Below are 26684 nucleotides of genomic sequence, written 5' to 3'. Positions count from 1 at the left end.
TATATATATACGTGGTATAAACAAAGTGACAACTGATATAGTAAGATTTGGTTTTAGGTCCTAGTTCTGCTCCTTTTCATTATAGGGGACTGGAATGCAAAAGTAGGAAGTCAAGAAACACCTGGAGTAACAGGCAAATTTAGCCTTGGAATACGGAATGAAGCAGGGCAAAGACTAATAGACTTTTGCCAAGAAAATGTATTGGTCATAACAAACACCCTCTTTCAACAACACAAGAGAAAACTCTATACATGGACATCACCAGATGGTCAACACCGAAATCAGATTGATTATATTCTTTGCAGCCAAAGATGAAGAAGCTCTATACAGTCAGCAAAAACAAGACCAGGAACTGACTGTGGCTCAGACCATGAACTCCTTATTGCAAAATTCAGACTTAAATTGAAGAAAGTAGGGAAAACCACTAGACCATTCAGGTATGACCTAAATCAAATCCCTTATGATTATACAGTGGAAGTGAGAAATAGATTTAAGGGCCTAGATCTGATAGATAGAGTGCCTGATGAACTATGGAATGAGGTTCATGACATTGTATAGGAGACAGGGATCAAGACCACCCCCATGGAAGAGAAATGCAAAAAAGCAAAATGGCTGTCTGGGGAAGCCTTACAAATAGCCGTGAAAAGAAGAGAAGCGAAAAGCAAAGGAGAAAAGGAAAGATATAAACATCTGAATGCAGAGTTCTAAAGTATAGCAAGAAGAGATAAGAAAGCCTTCTTCAGTGATCAATGCAAAGAAATAGAGGAAAACAACAGAATGGGAAAGACTAGAGATCTCTTCAAGAAAATCAGAGATACCAAAGGAACATTTCATGCAAAGATGGGCTCGATAAAGGACAGAAACGGTATGGACCTAACAGAAGCAGAAGATATTAAGAAGAGATGGCAAGAATACACAGAAGAACTGTACAAAAAATATCTTCACGACCCAGATAATCACGATGGTGTGATCACTGACCTAGAGCCAGACATCCTGGAATATGAAGTCAAGCGGGCCTTAGAAAGCATCACTACGAACAAAGCTAGTGGAGGTGATAGAATTCCAGTTGAGCTATTCCAAATCCTGAAAGATGATGCTGTGAAAATGCTGCACTCAATATGCCAGCAAATTTGGAAAACTCAGCAGTGGCCACAGGACTGGAAAAGGTCAGTTTTCATTCCAATCCCAAAGAAAGGCAATGCCAAAGAATGCCCAAACTACCACACAATTGCACTCATCTCACACACTAGTAAAGTAATGCTTAAAATTCTCCAAGCCAGGCTTCAGCAATATGTGAACCGTGAGCTTCCTGAAGTTCAAGCTGGTTTTAGAAAAGGCAGAGGAACCAGAGATCAAATTTCCAACATCCGCTGGATCATGGAAAAAGCAAGAGAGTTCCAGAAAAACATCTATTTCTGCTTTATTGACTATGCCAAAGCCTTTGACTGTGTGGATCACAATAAACTGGAAAATTCTGAAAGAGATGGGAATACCAGACCACCTGACCTGCCTCTTGAGAAATTTGTATGCAGGTCAGGAAGCAACAGTTAGAACTGGACATGGAACAACAGACTGGTTCCAAATTGGAAAAGGAGTATGTCAAGGCTGTATATTGTCACCTTGCTTATTTAACTTCTATGCAGAGTATATCATGAGAAACGCTGGGCTGGAAGAAGCACAAGCTGGAATCAAGATTGCTGGGAGAAATATCAATAGCCTTAGATATGCAGATGACACCACCCTTATGGCAGAAAGTGAAGAGGAACTCAAAAGCCTCTTGATGAAAGTGAAAGTGGAGAGTGAAAAAGTTGGCTTAAAGCTCAACATTCAAAAACGAAGATCATGGTTTCTGGTCCCACCACTTCATGGGAAATAGATTGGGAAACAGTGGAAACAGTGTCAGACTTTATTTTTCTGGGCTGTAGAATCACTGCAGATGGTTGACTGCAGCCATGAATTTAAAAGACGCTTACTCCTTGGAAGGAAAGTTCTGACCAACCTAGATAGCATATTCAAAAGCAGAGACATTACTTCGCCAACAAAGGTCCGTCTAGTCAAGGCTATGGTTTTTCCTGTGGTCATGTATGGATGTGAGAGTTGGACTGTGAAGAAGGCTGAGCGCCGAAGAATTGATGCTTTTGAACTGTGGTGTTGGAGAAGACTCTTGAGAGTCCCTTGGACTGCAAGGAGATCCAACCAGTCCATTCTGAAGGAGATCAGCCCTGGGATTTCTTTGGAAGGAATAATGCTAAAGCTGAAACTCCAGTACTTTGGCCACCTGATGCAAAGAGTTGACTCATTGGAAAAGACTCTGATGCTGGGAGGGATTGGGGGCAAGAGGAGAAGGGGATGACAGAGGATGAGATGGCTGGATGGCATCACTGACTCGATGGACATGAGTCTGAGTGAACTCCGGGAGTTGGCGATGGACAGCGAGGCCTGGCGTGCTGCGATTCATGGGGTCGCAAAGAGTCGGACACGACTGAGCGACTGATCTGATCTGATCTGATCTGATCCTTACTATACATAAGTTAAACACTCCAAGCCTTAGTTATTTCTACTTTAAGGTAGCCTTAATGACACATGTACAACTTAACTCATAGATTTGTTGTGAATATTAAATAAGACACTTGAAAGTAAGAGTAAAATTATAGAGCTTTGTAAATTTTGAGGTACATAAGTAAATACCATACACATACACACAATTGAGAGTCTGAGTTCTAACCATACTGGAATAGTTCAAGGATGGAGACCTGCAATCTGGGTCTACAAGATGTATTGCTAAATTTCAACAGGAAATTGAGGCACTCATTTGGTAAATTACCAAGTGACAATCTTAGTGAGCATTATGTTCTGAGTGCAGATGAGGTGCACTGAGAATCCAGCTCACATGGAATGGAATCTATGAAAGCCAGAAGGTGAGCATTGGAAGGACTCAGTGAAAGTTACTAAGACTGGACTGGATTACAGAGTGTGAAGGAAGGAATTGAAAGACAAGTGAATTTGAAGAGATAAGCAGTGTGTCACAGGAGATTCTTGGATGTTGGACTTTTCCTCAAAAGTAGTGTTAAGTCTTTGAAAAGTCTAGAATGTCTAAGAATGAGTGTAATGATGTGGTTAAACTGAAAGCACGGGGACTATTAGGATTCTGTTTAAATTGTCCAGGCTGGATAAGATGATGGCTTTAAAATAATGTAGGATAGATAAAAGTAGACACATTCTAAAAATAACTAGAAGATAAAAATCACATCAGAGGGAAAGGAAAAACTAAGATAATCCTTTAGTTTCAAACTAAGGGGCAATAGGACCTAAAGTGTTTTATCTCTGAATGTATTAAATTGGAAATACCTATTTAAATGAAGTGGGAATCTCTAGCAAGGGTTGAATATAGACATCAAACTCTCAAGAAAGATCTGGAGTGGGAATAACATTTACTTAGAATAAAATTTACCGAAACATTTCTAACTCTTTTAGCATGAAACATCCTAAGTGGAGTTGTGAATGTGAATAGTGAAGATAACTATTAAAGGTATTATGATCACACCTAGGATTACTATGGGAGAGCGCAGTTTCACTGATGGATGGTCTATGCAAAACACATATATATTCAGAATCTCTACATGGTAGGATATGTGCATTTCTATAATGTGCCTCATTAGGCACCAGAAATTTAAACATATAACACTGCCTGTTGAAATGAAAGTGGAGTTACAGTCTTTCAAAACCTAACTGTAATAGTTCTATAATGAAAATGGAAGCTGCTTTTGTCAATATCTAAATTGCCCCCAGAAGCCAAGCTCCAGCAATTATAATCAACTGTAGGGAAGAGTAACTGAATACTTCTCCAAGAATGGGTAACATTTGAATTTCAAATTTCCTACATGAAGATTAAAAATACTCAGTGTGCTCATCATTTAACAATAGCAGCTAAAGAAAGGCAAGCAATTATAAAGAGCTGAAAAAGTTAGCTATATCAAATGTCAGGAAAAATTAATTGGCTTTTATCTATACTAATCAATAATTCTAAACTCCATTTATTTATATACTTAACCAAAGTGTTCCAAGTCATCCATTACCACAGCTTATATATATAAAAGCCAATGTGAATAATTTTAACACTTGCATTATTTAATATATAAGATTTTTTTTTAATTACAAAATAAATGTTGAGGTGTTTTCTGTAATCATGCCTTTCAGGTCGGGTTGAAAACATAAAACTAAAATTTCTAAAAGAGTTTAAGATTTTGGTTAAGTGTGTATTTAGATAAAATGCTTCCTCATTTAAAACTTGGGAAGTGAAAAGTGAAAGTGTTAGTCACTCAGTCATGTCTGCCGGTTTGTGAACCCATGGACTGTAGCCCACCAAGCTCCTGTGTCCATGGAATTATCTAGACAAGAATGCTGTGGTGGATCACCATGCCCTTTCCAGGGCATCTTTCTGAACCAGGGATTGAACCTGAGTCTCCTGCACTACAGGCAGATTCTTTACCAAAAAAAAATTACTTAATTTTTTTTGCGACCTTCATGACAGGTTTATATTAGAGTGCTGTATGTCTGCTTTTTGCAAGGCATTGTGCTGGGCACTTTCTGCAGGTTATTTCTAGTATTTTCCAATTACTCTGGACATGGATACTTTGGGTGGATTGGAGGCACTAGAGTGCATTATGATGATGAAGACTGTGGAATGCCTAGGTCCACCTTAGAGTACTACCATTATTAAGTATTGTTAGACAGTCAATTGAACCTCTCCATACTTCAATTTTTCATCTGCATATCTGAGGTTATTGATACTTCTCCCAGCAATTTTGATTCCAGCTTGTGCTTCCTCCAGCCCAGGGTTTCTCATGATGTACTCTGCATAGAAGTTAAATAAACAGGGTGACAATATACAGCCTTGACGTACTCCTTTTCCTATTTGGAACCAGTCTGTTGTTCCATGTCCAGTTCTAACTGTTGCTTCCTGACCTGCATACAGATTTCTCAAGAGGCAGGTCAGGTGGTCTGGTATTCCCATCTCTTTCAGAATTTTCCACAGTTTTTGTGATCCACACAGTCAAAGGCTTTGGCAAAATCAATGAAGCAGAAGTAGATGTTTTTCTGGAACTCTCTTGCTTTTTCAATGATCCAGCAAATGTTGGCAATTTGATCTCTGGTTCCTCTACCTTTTCTAAAACCAGCTTGAACATCTGGAAGTTCATGGTTCACGTATTGTTGGAGCCTAGCTTGGAGAATTTTGAGTGTCTTCCTATGTATTTGTTGATTTTGGATTATTGAATTAATTTTTTGTATTATTGGTTTCCCACATGGCTCAGTGGCTCTCAGAGTGAGGCAGGCTCACTCTGCCTGCCAAGTCGGAGATGCAGATTTGATCCCTGGGTTGGGAAGATGTACTCAAGAAGGATATGGCAACTCACTCTCGTATTCTTCTTGGAGAATTCTGTGGACAGAGGAGCCTGGGGGACTACAGTCCATGGAGTCACAAAAGAGTCAGACATGACTTAGTGACTAAACAACTACAAGGACATTCAGATTAAGTAAAGGGGCAAAAGGGAGGTTATATAGAAGAGACAGTCTTATTTATTTATAAAAGAGAAACAACAAAAGCTGTCTGCAACTTGGTAATTTAAAAAAAAACAAACAAAAAACTTCTAACACCCAAATCAATGTAAACGTCACACTAGTAGCATAAGTTGTGTGCTTCCACGCAGAGTACAAATCTCTCTCCCAGGAGTCTTTCCCACCCCAACAGCAGTGTAAGTAGACAGTGCACAGGAGGCTCTTTGAGAACACTGCTTATGGTTGTCTGGAACTAGTGAAAATGTGGTACATCGTCTACAAGGAAGGAGTTGTTGACATTTTGAAGAATCTGTTTCCGAGATGTTATGTAGAACTCACAAATAGGTGGGGAATCAATGGAAACAGTGAGAGACTTTATTTTGGGGGGCCCCAAAATCACTGCAGATCGTGACTGCAGCCATGAAATTAAAAGACATTTGCTCTTTGGGAGAAAAGCTATGACCAACCTAGACAGTGTATTAAAAAGCAGAAACATTATTTTGCCAACAAATGTCCATCTAGTCAAAGCTATGGCTTTTCCAGGAGTCTTGCAATTATGTGAGAATTGGACTATAAAGAAAGCCAATTGCCAAAGAATTGATGCTTCTGAACTCTAATGTTGGAGAAGACTCTTGAGAGTCCCTTGGACTGCAAGGAGATCCAACCAGTCCTTCCTAAATGAGATCAGTCCTTGGTGTTCATTGGAAGGACTGATGTTGAAGCTGAAACTGCAATACTTTGGCCACGTGTTGTGAAGAGCTGACTCGTTTGAAAAGACCCTGATGTTGGGAAAGATTGAGGGCAGGAGGAGAAGGGGATGACAGAGGATGAGTTGATTGGATGGCATTTCCAACTGGATGGACATGAGTTTGAGCAAGCTTCGAGAGTTGGTGATGGACAGGGAAGCCTGGCATGCAGCAGTTCATGGGGTCACAAAGAGTCAGACACAACTGAGCAACTGAACTGAACTGAAGTAGAACTCGTGGCCATACACAGTTCACCTGCATGACTGTGTCAGAGTAGTGAGTGAAAAATGCACCAGATAATGTTTGAACATGTGCATATAATTCTATTATTCTGTCATCACAATTGAGATCATGCAAACTCTGACCGGGAGAAATGGTAAGGAGGAAGGGTTCCTCCTAATACTAGGGAGAACATCCCTTTTCAATGACTGGCACTAAAATACTCTTCCAAAAGACCAATCAAGATTCACATTTAGCTTTCCATTAAGCATGTTCCAACCTACCATCCAACAGCAGACTTTGCACATCAGACATACTAACTGGAATAAATGACTCGTTATTTTCTTTACATTCAATGGTTTCGTGAGTTTTCAGACAGTTTCTTCTGTTTCAATGTCCTCTTCATTCATTCCTACCTAACCTAAATCTAATCTGTCTTTGCAGATCTTATTCTAAGGTCATATTCTATAGGAAATTCTAATCTTATCTCTAATTGGATAATCATCAAATTTTTCCTAACAGTTTGAACTTTGTCTCCTCTGTAGCTTATATCACCATTCCCATAAAGATCTATTTATTGGTGTTTGTGACATTCATCATTTCATCTTTGGAAGATCTTCAGCTATGGATATTCAGTACTTTAAAATATATACTAAATAAAAAAGCTATGACAGTTCTAGACACTGAGTGCCTTAGGAAATGCAAAAGTGTTTAGATGGCATATAACGCTCATCAGAGAACAAGGAGACAATGGTATGGGCATAGAGATGCTGACAGAGAACAAAGATTCTGTGTTCACACACAGAGTTCATTCTAACAGAGAAACATTAATGCAACAGGTAGGAAGCCCTGCTATGAAGAGATCCTAAGTGTGTGTCTCATCGGAAAAACGTTTGCTGTGACCTGCAAGTGATTATGGAGCATTGTGCTTTTGTCTGTGACATAAAATCAATGTGTTGATTTTCTTTTTTCTTAGCATTTTTTCCCATTATGGCTAATGTCTTGAATATGAATAAACTATTGAAGTCTGTCTGGATATCCCAGAGACAATTCTTCCCCCACCCTTTTCAACACACTATTTTTGGTTTTGATTTTTTATGTTTTGCTATTTAATACACTCCAGCATCTGAAATAATGTTTCAGGTTTTAAATGTTTGTTCCAACTGGTACCTTCTAAAGCATAAACTGAAACATTTGCAGTTTGCTTCTAACTTAGTTCTTGGTTTCTAAATTAATGCTATATTTGCTCATAAGTTCTCAAAATGTTTATTATATTTATTATTAATAAGAGTAGTAGTATTTATTATTAATCAGACTTTACAGAGGAAACTAAGTCTTAGTTTCTAAATAAGTGTTGGCACACAGAAGTTGTTAAATATAAAGTTACTAAATGGATAAATGGATTTGGTAGTTTGGTTTAAACTAACAGCTGAATGGTACCCTCAGAAATATCATTATCTTAACTGATACAAGAGCTATATAAAAAGGTCTCTTAATTTACTCTTTCATGCATGGTAGGTGCTCAATGCAGCTTTGTAATAAATGTACAATCAACTAATAGGAAGTCATTATCAGAGAAAATAATAGCTTATATAGGCACTCACGAACCAGTGATATCATGGAAATGATATCAGTGATTACTGAGTAGCTAATTCTGCTCACTTTCAGTAGTTGTGAACATTTATTCTACACAGTAATTCATTATTTACAGAATAATGAAGTTTACCTACCCAACAAGCTGTCATCATTGCAGGTACCATTAATCAAATATTTTCCTTCTGGGCATGCACAAGTGGCCCCAGAAGGATTCAGTAAACAGAGGAATTCACATGCTAGATCCGAGCATGGATTGGGTACTGATCAAAACAAAACAAAAAAAGAACATAATTATAAATACAATAGGTTTCAAAAACATAAAATTCAACAAGGTTAGATGATGAATTAGCAATGTTGAAAAGAAATAACATCAATTTTTTTTTTACCAGGAGTATATTATTTCAATATTCCAGTACTCCTTTATAGATGAAAAGAAATTACTAACTAATGTCTAAGGGTTTCCCTGCTGGCTCAGTGATAAAGAATCCGCCTGCCAATGCAGGACATTCGGATTTGATCTCTGGGTCGGGAAGATCCCCTGGAGAAGGAAATGGCAACCCACTCCAGCATTGTTGCCTGGGAAATCCCATGGACAGAGGAGCCTAGGGGGTTGCATGCCTCCATGGGGTCACAAAAGAGTCAGACATGATTTAGTGACTAAATAAAAACAACCCAGCATCTATTATTAATAGAAAATGTATCTTAATTTACATTTTCCATGAGGGAGAGGAAAATCAAACACATAATTTGTCACTTTTCCTTTGGCAAAAGAGTTGATCTGAGACACAGAAGTACAGTTTAGGACTATTGTAAAAGTCAAGCCAACTGAAGTCTTGGGGATCTAATTCTCATTTTAAATAGTTTCAAGACCTGTTTAACAGACATAAACAACTCCCTCTGATATTTACAAAGGCTTACAATCTATATGTAGTTGTCTGTTAGAACACAAACAAAACATGGTTTTTTCTCTCTAGAAAACATGTCTATGTGGTTTCCTTTCCATCAGATGTGTGCATGGATAAATGGGTACCACATTTATTTTTGTCTAAATTTCTATCCAATCAGTATCCTCTATAGCAACAGCTGCTTTGTGGCTTTCTGTACAGAATCTGTCCTTAGAATGAAACAGAAATGACATTAAGAAAGTGAAATGGTGACTATGAAAGTCACTTTCATTGTGTAAGAACCACTACTCAAGTACCTATTATACTTAGGGCAGACTTTATAGATTTTTTATGAAGGTGGGAATATTTGACCATGAATACGAATCAGACAGAACTAGAGGTTGAGAGGGTGATGTCCTCATATTAACCTTGGAACGATATGTGTCAGATCATTGGTAAAGAGCAGCAAAAGTGTGAATAGAAGAAGGTTTTAGCGAAGTATATGTTGTTTTAACCTGATTCCAGAACTCATTTGATACAATTCTTTCCTTTCCAGATCATACTGAATGAAATTAAATCCTTTTTATTCACCATAAGGGATAATTATTAATAGAAGTAAATCTTAAACAATATTTTGAAGGGTGAACTGATACATAAACTCAGATCACTTGAATTTCAGCTACATTTTATTTCTTTGCTCTTCAATATTTTTATGGCTGTGCTTGAAACATATCTTTCAAGATACCAATGTCAAATATTTCTCTCTTTTTAGGAGAGAAAGTAGCAGTAAAAATCATAAACAATCAGAGAAAATATAATTCTTGGGAACAATATCCTCAGATACCTTTAAAGATGAAATGTTAGATCTATAATTGTTACTTGGTTATCAGTGAGTGAAAAGGCTAATGATAAATTTCCTTACTTGCATGGTTTAACTATAGACATATCAGGTTTTATTAAGAATTTAGAAAGAAAAACATAGTATGAGAGAAATTTTTATAACAAATTTATTCTAATTCCAAGAAAACACAACCAAATCCTGAAATTTTCATATCTGTTATAGCGGAAATAGAAACTTTTGCATTATTTATATCTTGCCTTTGATAATTTGAAAAGTCTGGTGCAATCAAAATTAAAGTGACTTAACTTACTGGAGTTAAGCCACGAAAAGAGTTTTGAATTTAAAAATTCTTTATTTTGAGAATCATAAGAAAGTAACTTTGCCAAGATAGAAAATAGTATAAAATATTATACTTACAATCTAGTTGTTTATAGCGATGAGAAATCAAAACACCTTTTGTTTTGTCAACATTTAGAGCTAGGTACTCTACTGAACCATGGCCAAATTTTTGTACTCGAAACACACCATTTTTAGGACCTGCTCCATATATATAATCTTCAAAGACATCAATCCTATGTGGATGTAACAAACCTAGAATTTTTTAAAAGTGAAGTTATAAAAGTTGCAAATGTAAAGTCAGTCAGTCAGTCTTAAGAAAACTAAACTTATCAAAGATCGTATCAAAAATCTTATTCCCGTTCATAAAAACTTTCAGAATTAGAATATTTTTAATATTAGCTATAAAATTGATGACTGATTTATTAGCAGTAAAAATGTGAGATATTAAACTTATCACTAAGAACACACCAAACATTTCCATCATCACTTTAATCAATTTTACCATCACAAAGCATTTCCTGGGGGGCTTATTAATACAGAGTAATCTTTTCTGTTGTACAGTTTGCAAACAAACATAAAGCTTACATAACATTGATAACCACTGCACAAAAACAGTTCACAAAAGTCTCATTTTCTCGTATTTCAGCTGCTCAGTTGTGTCCTACTCTTTGTGACCCCGTGGACTGCAGCACACTAGACTTCCCTGTCCTTCACTATCTCCTGGAGTTTGCTCAAACTTGTGTCTATTGAGTAAGTGATGTCATCCAACCATCTCATCCTCTGTCCCCCTGCTTCTTCTCCTGCCCTCAAACTTTCCCAGCATCAGGGTCTTTTCCAGTGAATCAGCTCTCTGCATCAGGTGGCCAAAGTATTGGAGCTTCAGCTTCAGCATCAGTCCTTCTAATGAATATTCAGGATTGATTTCTTTAAGGATTAACTGGCTTGATCTCCTTACTGACCAAGGGACTCTGAAGAGTCTTTTTCAGCACCACAATTCAAAAGTATCAATTCTTCAGCACTCAGCCTTTTTTCTGGTCCAACACTCACATTCATACATGATAACGGAAAAACCATAGCTTTGACTATCTGGACCTTTATAGACCAAGTGATGCCACTGCTTTTTAATATGCTGTCTAGGTTTGTCATAGATTTTCTTCCAAGCAGGAAGTCTAAATTTCATGGCTGCAGTCACTGTCTGCAGTGATTTTGGAGCCCAAGAAAATACAGTCTGTCACCTCTCCCACTTTCTCTCCATTTGCCATGAAGTGATAGGACTGGATGCCATGATCATAGTATTTTAAATTTTGAGTTTTAAGCCAGCTTTTCAACCCTCCTCTTTAATCTCTATCAAGAAGCTCTTTAGTTCCTTTTTTCTTTCTGTTATTAACGTAGTGTTATCTACATATCTGAGGTCAATTATATTTCTTCTGGCAATCTTTATTTCAGTTTGTGATTCATTCAGCTGGCATTTCACATGATGTACTCTGAATAAAAGTTAAATAAGCAGGGTGACAATATACAGCCTTGACCTACTCCTTTCCCCCTTTGGAACCAGTCCATTGTTTCATGCCTGGTTCTAACTGTTGCTTTTTGGCCTGCATACAGGTTTCTCAGTAAACAGGCAAGGTGATCAGGTATTCCCATTTCTTGAAGAATTTTCCATAGTTTGTTTTGATCCACACAATCAAAAACTTTAGCATAGTCAATGAAGCAGAAGTGGATGTTTTTATGGAACTCTCTTGCTTTTTCTCGAAAAGGCAATGGCACCCCACTCCAGTACTCTTGCCTGGAGAATCCCAGGGACGGTGGAGCCTGGTGGGCTGCCGTCTATGGGGGTCGCACAGAGTCGGACATGACTGACGTGACTTCGCAGCAGCAGCAGCTTGCTTTTTCTATGATCCAGTGGATGTTGGCAATTTGATCTGTGGTTCCCCTGCCTTTTCTAAATCCAGCTTGAACATCTGGAATTTCATGGTTCACACACTGTTGAAGTTTGGCATGAAGGATTTTGAAGATTACCTTGCTAGCATATGAAATGAGTGCAATTGTATACTAGTTTGAACATTCTTTGGCATTGCCTTTCTTTGGGATTGGATTGAAAACTGATCTTTTCCAATTCTGTGGCCACTGATGAGTCTTCCAATTGCTGATTTTAAAGTGCAGCAATTTAACAGTATCATCTTTTAGGATTTGAAGTAGCTCAGCTGGAATTCCATCACCTAACTGGAATTCCATTCCACTAGCTTTATTAGTAAAGATGCTTCCTATAGCAAAGTTGACTTCACACTCTAGGCTGTCTGGCTCTTGTTGAGTGACCACACACACCATCATGTTTATCTAGGTCATCAAGAATCTTTCTGTACAGTTCTTGTGTATTCTTGCCACCTCTTCTTAATCTCTTTTGCTTCATTAAGTTCCTACCATTTCTGTGTTTTATTGTGCCAGTCTTTGCATAAAATGGTCCCTAGGTATCTCCAATTTTCTTGAAGAGATCCCTAGTATTTCCCATTCTGTAGTTTTCCTCCATTTCCTTGGATTGTTTACTTAAGAAGACTTTCTTGTCTCTCCTTGCTCTTCTCTGGAACCCTGCATTCAGTTGGGTATATCTTTCCTCTTCTCCTTTGCCTTTTACTTCTTTGCTTTTCTCAGCCATTTGTAAGGCCTCCTCAGACAACCACTTTGCCTTCTTGCATTTCTTTTTCTTGGGGTTGGTTTTGGTTACTGCCTCTTGTATGGTGTTATGAACTTCTGTCCATAGTTTTCAGGCATTCTGTCTAGCAGATATAATCCCTTGAATCTATTTGTCACCACCACTGTATAAAATTAATGGTCAAATTAATTGTCTGAACATTAATTTTATCTATCATAAATTGGTTTTGAATAGTAAAATAATCCCCCTAAATCTGACATTCTATTGTCTATTTTAGAAATAGTATAAAGAAAACAAATTGGTGAATGTCAATCATATATACAATTAGTGTGGCTGAGAATAACAGTAATAATAATTTCTCACACTTTACAAAATGGATTTTTAGAGATTTTTAAATAAAAATATATAACTTTGGTACTGAAATTTATAAAAAGTGAAATAGCAACATTTATATTTTACTTATAATCTAAATGTCGTAAAACATAAAATGCCTTTTAATATGTATTTTTCTTTATTGTTTCTTGAAATAGTAAAATATACATTTGAGCTAAAATGGGTTAATTTTTGTAATCAATTACATGAATGTTGAATTTTTTTTTTTCCATTTAGTGTTATTAAACAAAAAACACACTCTTCTAGTAAGGGCACAGTGAAAATTCAATGCAATTATTCTTCTAGCAGCTTCTCTGCTTTTGCTTAAGAAAGAAAGAAAAAAAAAAAAAACTGGAAGCAAAGCAGTAAGTAAAACTTATTTACTTACTTGTAAATTAGTATGCAAATATAAAACTTCAAGTATAAGTTGTGAACAAATTGTGGTAAATAGCTAAGGGGTTTTGGTAAGAAAGAGAAAGAGAAAATGAAGGGAAATAAATTAAGCAGAAAGAACTGAGATTCCCTGGCAAGGAAAGTGTGAGTCACAGAAGGGAGTAAAAAATGAGAGTGAAAAACAGAAGATAGACATAGAGATGGAGATAAAAAGGGTGCTATGAAAGAAGAGCACCAGTAGATTCTTCAGTCATTTATAGAAGAAGTACACTCTCAATTTTTACACATTGCTTTTCACATGGATGAGAGTGTCCCTATCAATTACCTATACTAATAAATGTTACTATGATGTTTTACTATAAAGTAACTCATTTCCTACTTATCACTGTAATTTGAAATAAAAATTAGTGTTCCCAGGCACTAATCTTGACTACTCGAAGTCTTCTGCTCAGAAAAGAACATCCACAGAAGCAACAAACAGAATGAATATTTTCTGAATCCAGTAGCAATGCATCACATTTGTCCTGGAGTCAAGAAGTTCTTCTGGTGTGGCCTCTTTGTTATTCTTAGTAGTAGGAATGAAAATTGCGATGAATATTAAGAGCTACAAGTTGAAATGAGATTCCCAGGTGGTAAAGAATCTACCTGCCAATGCAGGAGATGCAGGAGACATGAGCTTGATTCCTGAATGGGGAAGATCCCCAGAAGGAAGAAATGGCAACCCTCTTTAATATTATTGCCTGGGAATCCCATGGACAAAGAAGCCTGGTAGGCTACAGTCTGTGGGGTCATAAAGAGTTGGACATGACTGAGTATCCATGCAAACACACACACAAAACTACACAGTAAGTTGAAAAGAGACATAAATTGAGGAAATATAGAATGTAAGGCTTTCATAATTGTATCTATGTTTCATTATTTAATATGCTCAGTGGTAATTAAAGGCAGAAACTAAAGCACTTCACAAACCTTGTTTGCTGGTCACAGAGACTACAGAATCAGAACCATCGTACAGAACGCTGCCAATAACAGAGAGTTCAAGATCAGCCCAGTATATCCGTTCACTGAAATGATCCACAGCCAGACCTGTAAAATCAACACGCACAGACAAATGACAGCAATACATTTGAGATTATTTAAAATTATGTTTCTTCTCTTTAATGTATTGTTATAATTGAAAATTTGTTTTAAACAGCTTAGAAATTACCTAGTCTATATCATGATAGTGCAAAAATCAGAAAAAAATGAAATAACTTAATCTCTATCTGAAATATGTGTTAATAAATTACACAGAATTTATGTAATACAGTGTAGCAGGGAATATTTTTACTTCATGTAGGAAAAGCCATCCTAAATACCCCTCCCTTCTACGCTTACTGGTTTCTTAATTATGGTTGTTTTCTAGAAGACTTTCTTGTGACTTTTTTTTTTTAATCTTTATAGTACACACAGAATTAATTCATCATTTAAACCATTTATCCAACCATTGTTTCAAATAATTCCAGGTAATTAGCTATATTTTGAATCTTTTCATGAAGGTGCATTTTGCAGAAAATAAAAGGTTCATGAGCTTAATCATAAGATATTTTCACCACCTTGAGTTGGTCTATAGTGTTATGAGACACCTGTGTGCATGCTGAAGTTTAAATTGACTAAAGATATGATGTTTACAATAGAGAATAATGAATAGTAAATTCCTTAATTAAGTTTCTCGTTGTACTTACATTTTTCACTCTAATTTTTTACTCTAATCATTAATTTGCTCTGAGACTGTCATGTATCTCTTTTTATCAGTATCTGTTAATGAATACCACTGGACTAAAATGACATGCAGTAAAAAATAATGTTTTTCTATTTATTCAATTTTTTATTTCATAATATAATTGGGATCTAGTCAGTGTCTTGTTGCACAAATATCATCAACGCATAGAATTCCTTAGGTAAACTTCCTTCAGTTTAGAAAAGTAAGACCCATAACATATGAATTCTATAATAAATCTTTGTTGCTGTAGATATTCAATTTTTACAACGTAGCTAGACTATAGATATGACATACGACACACTTTGAAACTACAAGGCAGTCAAATTACCTTTGACATCTGCATGCTAAAAAGCTTTCTGAATGAGATCATTCAATGAAAAAAAAATTGAGGAAATTGAATGCCATCTTAAAGGCAAGGCAACTGAGTGAAAAGTATTTTTGAGTTTACACTAATTGTTCTTTCTTGTAGATGGATCATAATTTAACAATCAAAATGAAAACATATCATGGTGAAAATCATTTGGAAATAATTTTTCAGTAATGTATGAGTCTATCCCAAATATAATTAAACTAAATAAAAATATTTCTCAAGTGTAATATAAAAATGTTCTATGTCCAATCAACCTCTAAGAAATGACTTACCAATTAAAACAAGTGGCCCATGTTTTACTAGTTTCTGCTCAATGATTAATCTGCTATTTGGACTTATGGTGGATATTAGGTCTTAGCTTTTTCATGTGTAATTATGAGTAACGTGAAACATAAAATGATCCAAACTTCTTGCTGCCACCATTCTACTTCAAAATCATTGTCTACAAAAGATTTAAAATGCTTTTCTTTTCCTTCCACCAGTGTTATACAATAAAGTGGTAGATTAAAAAAAAAAAGTTGTTCTCAACCAAATTGATCTTTACATTTAAATATTAAATTTGCTAATCATAGAAATGAAGAAAACAATAGGTATTAATCTAATTTAATTACCAATATTGTTTTTTCAGATTCAACAGCAGTAAAATTTTTTCAAATGTGTCATACATTGCAGTATTAGTCTAGGCTTAAGACACATACAGCTATAGTCCCATACTGTACTATTTTGGATGAAATTACATCTAAGCAAAAATTTTACCACAAGCTTTTAGATGAGTGGGATTTATATTCCCCTAAATCAAGGAGATCCAACCAGTCCATTCTGAAGGAGATCAGCCCTGGGATCTCTTCAGAAAGAATGATGCTAAATCTGAAACTCCAGTACTTTGGCCACCTGATGCGAAGAGTTGACTCATTGGAAAAGACTCTGATGCTGGGAGGGATTGGGGGCAGGAGGAGAAAGGGACAACAGAGGATGAGATGGCTGGATGGCATCACTGACTCGATGGACGTGAGTCTCAGTGAACTCCAGGAGTTGGTGATGGACAGGGAGGCCTGATGTGCTGTGATTCATGGGGTCGCAAAAAGTCAGACAAGACTGAATGACTGAACTGAACTGAACTGAAATCCACAAATCAATGACTTTGATTTCTCCCTAAGCATTTAATAAAAGAGACAGTCTTTTAAATTAAAAAGTTAAAGAAGAAGTAAACTAACTTTTTGTTACAGAGGTAAGTCAAGTTTATATGAAAGAACAAGTCCATTTCTATATCTTTAAAATATTACATCTTTTTTGTCTTTAATAAAGAAGCAAAAATAAAGTGGGGAAAAAAATAAATTTCCAGGAAAGTCATTCTTATCTGAACTGGGAATGGTGAATATTTGGAACCAAGTCAGTGAAAGTACATAAAATTTAAAATAAAATGTCTACTTGTTCTAATTGAGCATAATAGAAAGACAATTTGAAAGTCTTATAAAAAAAAAAAGTCCTGATAAGTTTTAGGAGCACATGATAATGGCTCTAATCATTTTTTTTTAACATCTTCCATGATATCAAGACTAAGTTTACATTTTAGGGATTTTTTAATCTAACTTTTAACTTTAAATTTTTCCAAGATCCTCCTACTAGTTCCCTTATTTCCACTGTGGTCTAAAAAGAAGATGGAAAATGGCAGAAACAAAATCCTATGAGAACTGGCCATAATACCAATGTGATATTTAATAAAGAAGACCTGGAGAAGAGAAATAAATTATGTTTTCAGAAAGGGAGAAAGAGATTATGTAGCTTTCATGTTATAGCAAAGTTGAGATTTGTAAGGTAGTAATAACAAGCAAGTGTGCAATACCCTATTCTTGATTTAAGAGGTGATAAAAGGGGTCCAAAAAGAAGCTAAAGATATTTACCACTATGTCTAATTTATTTTAAAAAAATTTTTAAGTAATTTCTGAGAGAGGTTACCTATAAAACATTTTGGATATTAGTCTATGTTAAAGTTATTTTTACACATATATGTGCTTCTGTGTGAGTTTTTGTGCTCAGGTACTAGGTCCTGTCAGACTCTTTGTGACACCGGGATTATAGCTCACAAGGCTCCTTTGTCTATGGGATTTCCCAGGCAAGAATATTGGAGTGTGCTGAAGATCCCTTCTCCATAAGATCTTCCCAACCCAGGGATTGAACCTGCATCTCCTACTTGGTAGGCAGATTCTTCACCACTGAGCCACTCGGTTTCTCCCACATACATATCATTCCAATCCTAAAGAAAGGCAATGCCAAAGAATGGTCAAACTACCGCACAATTGCACTCATCTCACATGCTAGTAAAGTGATGTTCAAAATTCTCCAAGCCAGGCTTCAGCAATACATGAACTTCTAGATGTTCAAGCTGGTTTTAGAAAAGGCAAATGAACCAGAGATCAAATTGCCAACATCTGCTGGATCATCGAAAAAGCAAGAGAGTTCCAGAAAAACATCCATTTCTGCTTTATTGACTATGCCAAAGCCTTTGACTATGTGGATCACAATAAACTGTGGAAAATTCTGAAAGAGATGGGAATACCAGACCACCTGATCTGCCTCTTGAGAAACCTATAGGCAGGTCAGGAAGCAACAGTAAGAACTGGACATGGAACAACAGACTGGTTCCAAATAGGAAAAGGAGTACATCAAGGCTGTATATTGTCACCCTGTTTATTTAACGTCTATGCAGAGTACATCATGAGAAATGCTGGGCTGGAAGAAACACAAGCTGGAATCAAGATTGCCAGGAGAAATATCAATAACCTCAGATATGCAGATGACACCACTCTTATGGCAGAAAGTGAAGAGGAACTCAAAAGCCTCTTGATGAAAGTGAAAGAGGAGAATGAAAAAGTTGGTTTAAAGCTCAACATTCAAAAAACGAAGATCATGGCATCTAGTCCCATCACTTCATGGGAAATAGATGGGGAAACAGTGGAAACAGTGGTAGACTTTGTTTCATGGGGCTCCAAAATCAGTGTAGATGGTGAATGCAGCCATGAAATAAAAGATGCTTACTCCTTGGAAGGAAAGTTATGACCAACCTAGATAGCACATTAAAAAGCAGAGACATTACTTTGCCAACAAAGGTCCGTCTAGTCAAGGCTATAGTTTTTCCAGTGGTCATGTATGGATGTGAGAGTTGGACTGTGAAGAAAGCTGAGCTCCAAAGACTTGATGTTTTTGAACTGTGGTGTTGTAGAAGACTCTTGAGAGTCCCATGGACTTCAAGGAAGTCCAACCAGTCCATTCTAAAGGAGATCAGTCCTAGGTGTTCTTTGGAAGGACTGATGTTGAAGCTGAAACTCTAACACTTTGGCCACCTCATGTGAAGATTTGACTCATTGGAAAAGAGTCTGATGCTGGGGGTTGGGGGGGTTGGAGGCAGGAGGAGAAGGGGACGACAGAGGATGAGATGGCTGGATGGCATCACTGACTCGATGGACATGAGTTTGAGTGAACTCTGGGAGTTAGTGATAGACAGGATGGCCTGGCATGCTGTGATTCATGGGGTCGCAAAGAGTCAGACATGACTGAGCAAGTGAACTGAACTGATATATATATATATATATATATATATATATACACACACAGACACACACACACACATACACACAGTTATTTATGAGTGTTAGCAAGATAATGTGTCAAGGAATTGAACAATAGTCCTTAAATTTTTAATCTATCTCATTTAATTAGAGATCTTTTGTTGGCCAAGGACAAAGAATTTGCTGAGTGCATCAAATAATTATGACTGTACCAGACCAGTATGTACTTCTTTATTTTTCTGTTTAGTCAGAAACTGCCACAATCTAAGAGGATCTAAAAGTAACATAAATAAGCTTTTGTATATCAAATAATATGGTATTAAACCAAACTCATGTAATTTTACATGCCCTTCTCTTGGAGGGAAAAATGAAAAGCATTCATTTTTAAAAGAAATTAATTAATACATATTTGTAAGGTACCTCCCTTGCACCACACACTGTCAGGTCCTAGTATGTAACAAAGATTGAAACAGATCATGTTCCTACTCTCATGGTACATCCTACTCACCCACCACACAGTTGACTGAATCAGAATATAGGTTATGCTTCTTGCATTTAATATTGGGCCTAAAACATTTGTGAAAAGAGAACTTAATACCATAACATAGATTAGAGTATTAAAAATGGTATGCATTCATATCTTCACTCATTCAACACATAGTTAGTCTTGAGGAGAGTGGTGTAAGACGGCGGAGCAGAAGGATATGTACTTATCTTCTCCTGCAAGAACTCCAAAACTACAATTCACTGCTGAAAAACCATCAGTTGGAGAATGTTAGATCCCACCAAAAAAGATACCCCAAGTCCAAGCGCAAAGGAGAAACTCCAACAAGATGGTAGGAGGAGAGAAATCACAATTAGAATCAAACCCGTTAACCACCAGAGACTCTCAGAGGGCTCAAACCTTGTGTACCAGGACCCTGAGACCCCACAGAGACTAAGCTAGAACTGTGTTTGAATGTCTCCTGCAAAGGTGCAGTTCAGCAGTGAGCCGCTGCAGGGCCAGGGGCTCTGGGTGCAGCAGACCTGGGTATGGCATCAGCCCTCTTGGAGGAGGTCGCCATTAACCCCACCATAGAGCCACTAGAACTTACATAGAACTGGGGAAACAGGCTCTTGGAGGGCACAAACAAAACTTTGTGTGTACCAGAACCCAGGAGAAAGGAGCAATGACCCCATAAGAGGCTGACCCCGACTTGCCCATGAGTGTCTAGGAGTCTCTGGCAGAGGCATGGGTTGACAGTGCTCTGCTGAGGGGTCAGGGGCAATGAGTGAAGCAGTACATGCATGGCGCCTTTTGCAGGAGGTCACCATTGTCTTCATTACCTCCACCATAGTTTGGCCTCAGGTCAAATAACAAGGATGGAAGACAGCCCCACCCGCCAATAGAAAATTGGATTAAAGTTTTACTGAGCATGGCCCTGCCCATAAGAACAAGACCCAGTTTCCCCCAGTCATTCTCCCATCAGGAAGCCTCCATAAGCCTCTTATCCTTATCCATCAGAGGGCAGAGGGAATGAAAACCACAATCACAGAAAACTAACCAAACTGATCACATGGACCACAGCCCTGTCTAGCTTAGTGAAACTATGAGCCATGCCATGTAGAGCCACCCAAGATGGACGGGTCTTGGTGGATAGTCCTGACAAAACATGGTCCACTGGAGAAGGGAATGGCAAACCACTTCAGTATTCTTGCCTTGAGAATCCCATGAACAGTACGAAAATGAAAAAAGGAATGACACTGAAAGAGGAACTCCCCATGTCAGTAGGTGCCCAATATGCTACTTGAGAAGAATGGAGAAATAGCTCCAGAAAAAATGAAGAGACGGAGCCAAAGCACAAACAACATACAGTTGTGGATGTGATGGGTGATGGAAGTAAAGCCTGATGCTATAAAGAGCAATATTGCATAGGAACCTGGAATGTTAGGTCTACGAATCAAGGCAAATTGGAAGTAATCAAACAGAAGATGGCAAGAGTGAACATCGACATCGTTTTAGGAATCAATGAACTAAAATGGACTGGAATTGGTGAATGTAACTCAGATGAACACTATATCTACTACTGTGGGCAAGAATCCCTTAGAAGAAATAAAGTAGCCATCCTACTCAATAAAAGTCAAAAATGCAGTACTTGCATGCGATCTCAAAAATGACAGAATGATCTCTGTTCATTTCCAAGGCAAACCATTCAATATCACAATAATCCAAGTCTATTCCCCGACCAGTAATGCTGAAGAAGCTGAAGTTGAACGGTTCTATGAAGGCCTACAAGACCTTCTAGAAATAATACCCAAAAAAGTTGTCCTCGTCTTTATAGGAGGAATGCAAAAGTAGGAAGTCAAGAGCTACCTGGAGTAACAGGCAAATTTAACCTTGGGGTATAAAACAAAACAGGTCAAAGGCTAACAGAGTTTTGCCAAGAGAATGCACTGGTTATAACAAACACCCTTTTCCAACAACACAAGAAAAGACTCTACACATGGACATCACCAGATGGTCAAAACCAAATCAGATTGATCATATTCTTTCCAGCCAAAGATGGAGAAGCTCTATACAGTCAGCAAAGACAAGACCAGGAGCTGACTGTGGCTTAGATCATGAACTTCTTATTGCCAAATTCAGACTGAAAGTAAAGAAATTGGGGAAAACCACTAGACCATTCAGGTATGACCTAAAGCAAATCCCTTACAATTGTAGAGTGGAAGTGAGGAATAGATTCAAGGGATTAGATTTGATAGGCAGAATGCCTGAAGAACTACAGATGGGGCTTCCTGACATTGTACAGGAGGCGGTGATCAAGATCATCCCCAAGAAAAAGAAATGCAAAAAGGCAGAATGGTTGTCTGAGGAGGCCTTACAAATATCTGAAAAAAAGAAGAGAGGTGAAGGGCAAAGGAGAAAAAAGATAGATATACCCATTTGAATGCAGAGTTCCAAAGAATAGCAAGGAGAGATAAGAAAGCATTCCTCAGTGATCAATGCAAAGAAATAGAGGAAAATATTAGCATGGGAAAGACTAGAGATTTCTTCAAGAAAATTAGAGATACAAAGGGAACTTGTCATGCAAAGATGGACACAAAAAAGGACAGAAATTTTATGGACCTAACAGAAGCAGAAGATATTGAGAAGAGGTGGCAAGAATACAACTAAACTAAAAAGACCTTCATGGCTTACCTCTAGAAAACCACAATGGTGTGATTACTCACCTAGAGCCAGACATCCTGGAATGTGAAGTCAAGCAGGTCTTAGAAAGCATCACTACAAAGCTAGTGGAGGTGATGGAATTCCAACTGAGCTATTTCAAATCTTAAAAGATGATGCTGTGAAAGTGCTGCACTTAATATGCCAGCAAATTTGGCAAACTCAGCAGTGGCCACAAGACTGAAAAAGGTCAGTTTTTACTCCAGTCCCAAAGAAAGGCAATGCCAAAGAATGTTCAAACTACCACTCAATTGCACTCATCTCACACACTAGCAAATTAATACTCAAAATTCTCCAACCCAGGTTTCAACAGTACGTGAACCGTGAGCTTCCAGATGTTCAAGCTGGATTTAGAAAAGTCAGAGGAACCAGAGATCAAATTGCCAGCATCCGTTGGATCATCAAAAAAGCAAAAGAGTTCCAGAAAAACATCTACTTCTGATTTATTGACTACACCAAAGCCTTTGACTGTGTGGATCACAACAAATTGTGGAAAATTCTTCAAGAGATGGAAATACCCGACCACCTGATCTGCCTTCTGAAATCTGCACACAGGTCAAGAAGCAACAGTTAAAACTGGACATGAAACAAAAGACTGGTTCCAAATTGGGAACAGAGTACGTCAAGGCTATATACTGTCACCCTGCTTATTTAACTTATATGCTCATGTGAAATGCTGGGCCCGATGAAGCACAAGCTGGAATCAAGATTGCTGGGAGAAATATCATAACCTCAGATATGCAGATGACATCACCCTTATGGCAGAAAGTGAAGAAGAACAAAAGAGCCTCCTGATGAAAGTGAAAGAGGAGAGTGAAAAAGTTGGCTTAAAACTCAACATTCAGAAAACGAAGATCATGGCATCCAGTCCCATCACTTCATGACATCCAGTCCCATCACTTCATGACAAATAGATGGGGAAACGATGGAAACAATGAGAGACTTTATTTTTTGAGGCCCCAAAATCACTGTGGATGGGAACTTCAGCCATGAAATTAAAAGACACTTGCTCCTTGGAAAAGCTATGACCAACCTAGACAGCATGTAAAAAAGCAGAGATTTTACTTTGCCAACAAAGGTCCATCTAGTCAAAGCTATGGTTTTTCCAGTAGTCATGTATGGATGTGAGATTTGGACTATAAAGAAAGTTGAGCACCAAAGATTTGATGCTTTTGAACTGTGGTGCTTGAAAAGACTTTTGAGAATCCCTTGGACTGCAAAGAGATCCAACCAGTCAATCCTAAAGGAAGTCAGTCCTGAATATTCATTGGACGGACTGATGCTGAAGCTGAAACTCCAATACTCTGGCCACTTGATTCAAACAACTGACTCATTAGAAAAGACCCTGATGCTGGGAAAGATTGAAGGTGGGAGGAGAAGGGGATGACAGAGGATGAGATCATTGGATGGCATCACCAATTTGATGGATATGATTTTGAGTAATCTCTGGGAGTTGGTGATGGACAGGGGAGTCTGACATGCTGCAATCCATGGAGTCACAAAGATTTGGACAAGACTCAGTGACTAAACATATACTAATTATAGGTAATATTCCACAGGGGATATATCAAGAATATTCATAATGGTGTTGGTTTAAGCTATTTATGATCTTGTTGGGCACATAGATTATACATTAAAGCATTAACGAGTCAATGATTATATATCATTAAAGCAATAGGTGATTGAGAACCAAGTATGGAGATAAGCAGTGCTTTCGACGCCCAGAGAATTGAGGTATTCTTTTGATTTTGGAAAGTAAGCAATGGCAGTGCTGGTGGTGAATAAACACAGGGCTACCTGGGTGGTGTGCCTATACAATCAGATAGTACAATTCTAATCTTTAAATGCACAGGAGTTAAAGGGATAGAGACGTTTATTTCTACTCCTACTGCTGTTCATGATACTAGTATCACTTACACTCTATTGAGTACAGAGCGTAACCAAATGCACTGTATCCTAGTGCACATAGTCTTCATGTCTGTGTAAAGGAAAAATCGCGTTTTCTGTTAACCCTAGATGTAAATAATAAGACATTACACTTGGAGAGAAAAAGAGGTATTATTATAGTTACTGATTTCAGTTTCATAACTTTGGAGTCAGGGCAAATATTTACAAACATACACCAAGAAAAGAGATAATATAGGTATACATAAACCTATGATGTTTCTAAGGAACCATAAGCAATTAATGTACTTGTATGGAAGGAAATCTTATAAAATATATTTGGATAAGTGCACATTTTCTCTAGCATATTAATATAATGTGTATATATATATATGTGTATGTGTGTATATATATACCGAATGATCACCAACTTTCCCTTGTTACTTTCTAGCATTATGTTATTTATGAAATCTAAATTATCTATTATTTCCTAAAAATATTCTGATATTATTTTTTATTTATTTGTATATCAGTAACATTTGGCTTGCATTACTGAAGAGTTATTAATCACTATAAATTTAAGACAGATGAAAAGATAATAGTCAGAGATATTTCTCCTTGATGGAATAAAATCCTCCCTAATAATACAAGACTAGCATTTCCAATACTAGGAAATTCAATAAGCAAGTGCTCAATAGATACAGCAATAGATTTTACATGTAGCATATGGATTTTTAAAAATCTTTTAGAATTTGAACATATAAAATGAGAATACTAGTCAACAAAGTATACTAAATGATATATATAAACATGGATAAAATTTTTTTTTAATTAATATTCAGGAGTTATGGGCTTCCCTGGTGGCTCAAACAGTAAAGAATCCACCTGCAATGTGGGAGACCTGAGTTCAATCCCTGGGTTGGAAGATCCCCTGGAGGAGTGAGTTATGGTGGATATATCTTATATCTTATATAAGATACAAATGTAAGGTTTTAGTATTAATACATGGTTTATTATTCCTATAGTTATTCTTAGCCTCTTAGATATTCAAGAAATTATACCAATTAATTTACATTGGTTTTAATATCTGATTTAAATGAATTATATCAATTATCCATAAGGTAAATATTGTCATATGCAATTTACAAGTGAGGACTTCAGTGCTCAAAGTTTATACAGGTTGCTCAATTTTAACACAAGCCAATTAAATTCAAGGCTAAGACTCTTTCTACTACTCTGTATTTATTATGTGTAAGGCACTATGCTATGTCCAATTGGGTATATTATCTTCCTTTTGAAACTTTTCTGTCAACTACTGTGACACTGAATTCTGTTGCTTTGCTCCTATTGCTCAAACACCTCTGTTGTCTGCACTTTTGACCTTAACTCTTCTAAACATAACCATCTCATACATTTCTGCCCTTTCTGCACTAGGAATCTTCTTTGTTTCACAGTCAGACGCGACTGAGCGACTTCACTTTCACTTTTCACTTTCATGCATTGGAGAAGGCAATGGCAACCCACTCCAGTGTTCTTGCCTGGAGAATCCCAGGGATGGGGGAGCCTGATGGGCTGCCGTCTATGGGGTCGCACAGAGTCGGACACAACTGAAGTGACTTAGCAGCAGCAGCAGCAGCATCCCTCTTAACAACTCCAGCAAGTTTCAGTTATCAACTTTCTGTTGCTAATTCCCCAAACCAAGTGTCTAGTTCTGCTTTGAGCTCCAGAACTAAAACTTCCAATAATCTGAGATAGCTTCATCTGAGGATTTCCGAGGTGGTGCTAGTTATAAAAAAAATCTGCCTACCAATGCAGGAGATGCAAGAGACATGGGTTCGATTCCTGGGTCAGGAAGATTCCCTGGATTAGGAAATGGCACTCCACTCTAGTATTTTTGCCAGAAAAATTTCATGGATAGAGGAGCATGGTGTGCTACACTCCATGTGGCTGCAAAGAGCAGAACGACTGAGTACAAACACACATACACACACACACACACACCTCCATCTCATTGATTTAGGTTGGCCATGTCTACAACTGCAACACATGATAACCAGGGAATAGCATTCCCTTCATAAACAAACTTCCCAAGAACCCCTGTCTCAGGCTCCCTCCTAAGGATCTCAGACTGGCAATTCTGTACATTGCTTCCTGAGTCATACTTTAAAATGAAAATAATGTCATGTATACTATACCTATGACTTCCTGGAGAAGGAAATGGCAACCCACTTCAGTATCCTTGCCTGGAGAATCCCACGTACAGAGGAGCCTGGTAGGCTATAGTCCAGGGGGTCGCAAAGA

The 26684-nt window shown here is 37.4% G+C and overlaps 1 protein-coding gene across 1 annotated transcript in view; it reads right to left on the bottom strand.

The window, feature by feature from the left end:
• Positions 1–26684, bottom strand: part of LRP1B (LDL receptor related protein 1B) — a 315853-nt gene that overhangs the window by 106357 nt on the left and 182812 nt on the right. The window contains exons 33-35 of the mRNA XM_059878468.1: positions 14566–14682; positions 10260–10433; positions 8252–8377 (exon numbers count right to left, since the gene is read on the bottom strand). Of these exons, the coding sequence (XP_059734451.1) occupies positions 8252–8377; positions 10260–10433; positions 14566–14682 (417 nt within the window). The remainder of the gene's footprint in view (positions 1–8251; positions 8378–10259; positions 10434–14565; positions 14683–26684) is intronic.

This window comes from Bos taurus, chromosome 2, assembly GCF_002263795.3.
Source record: "Bos taurus isolate L1 Dominette 01449 registration number 42190680 breed Hereford chromosome 2, ARS-UCD2.0, whole genome shotgun sequence".
Lineage (NCBI taxonomy): Eukaryota > Metazoa > Chordata > Mammalia > Artiodactyla > Bovidae > Bos > Bos taurus.
The sequence above is the reverse complement of the archived record's forward strand: the minus strand, read 5'-3'. Positions and strand labels throughout refer to the sequence as shown.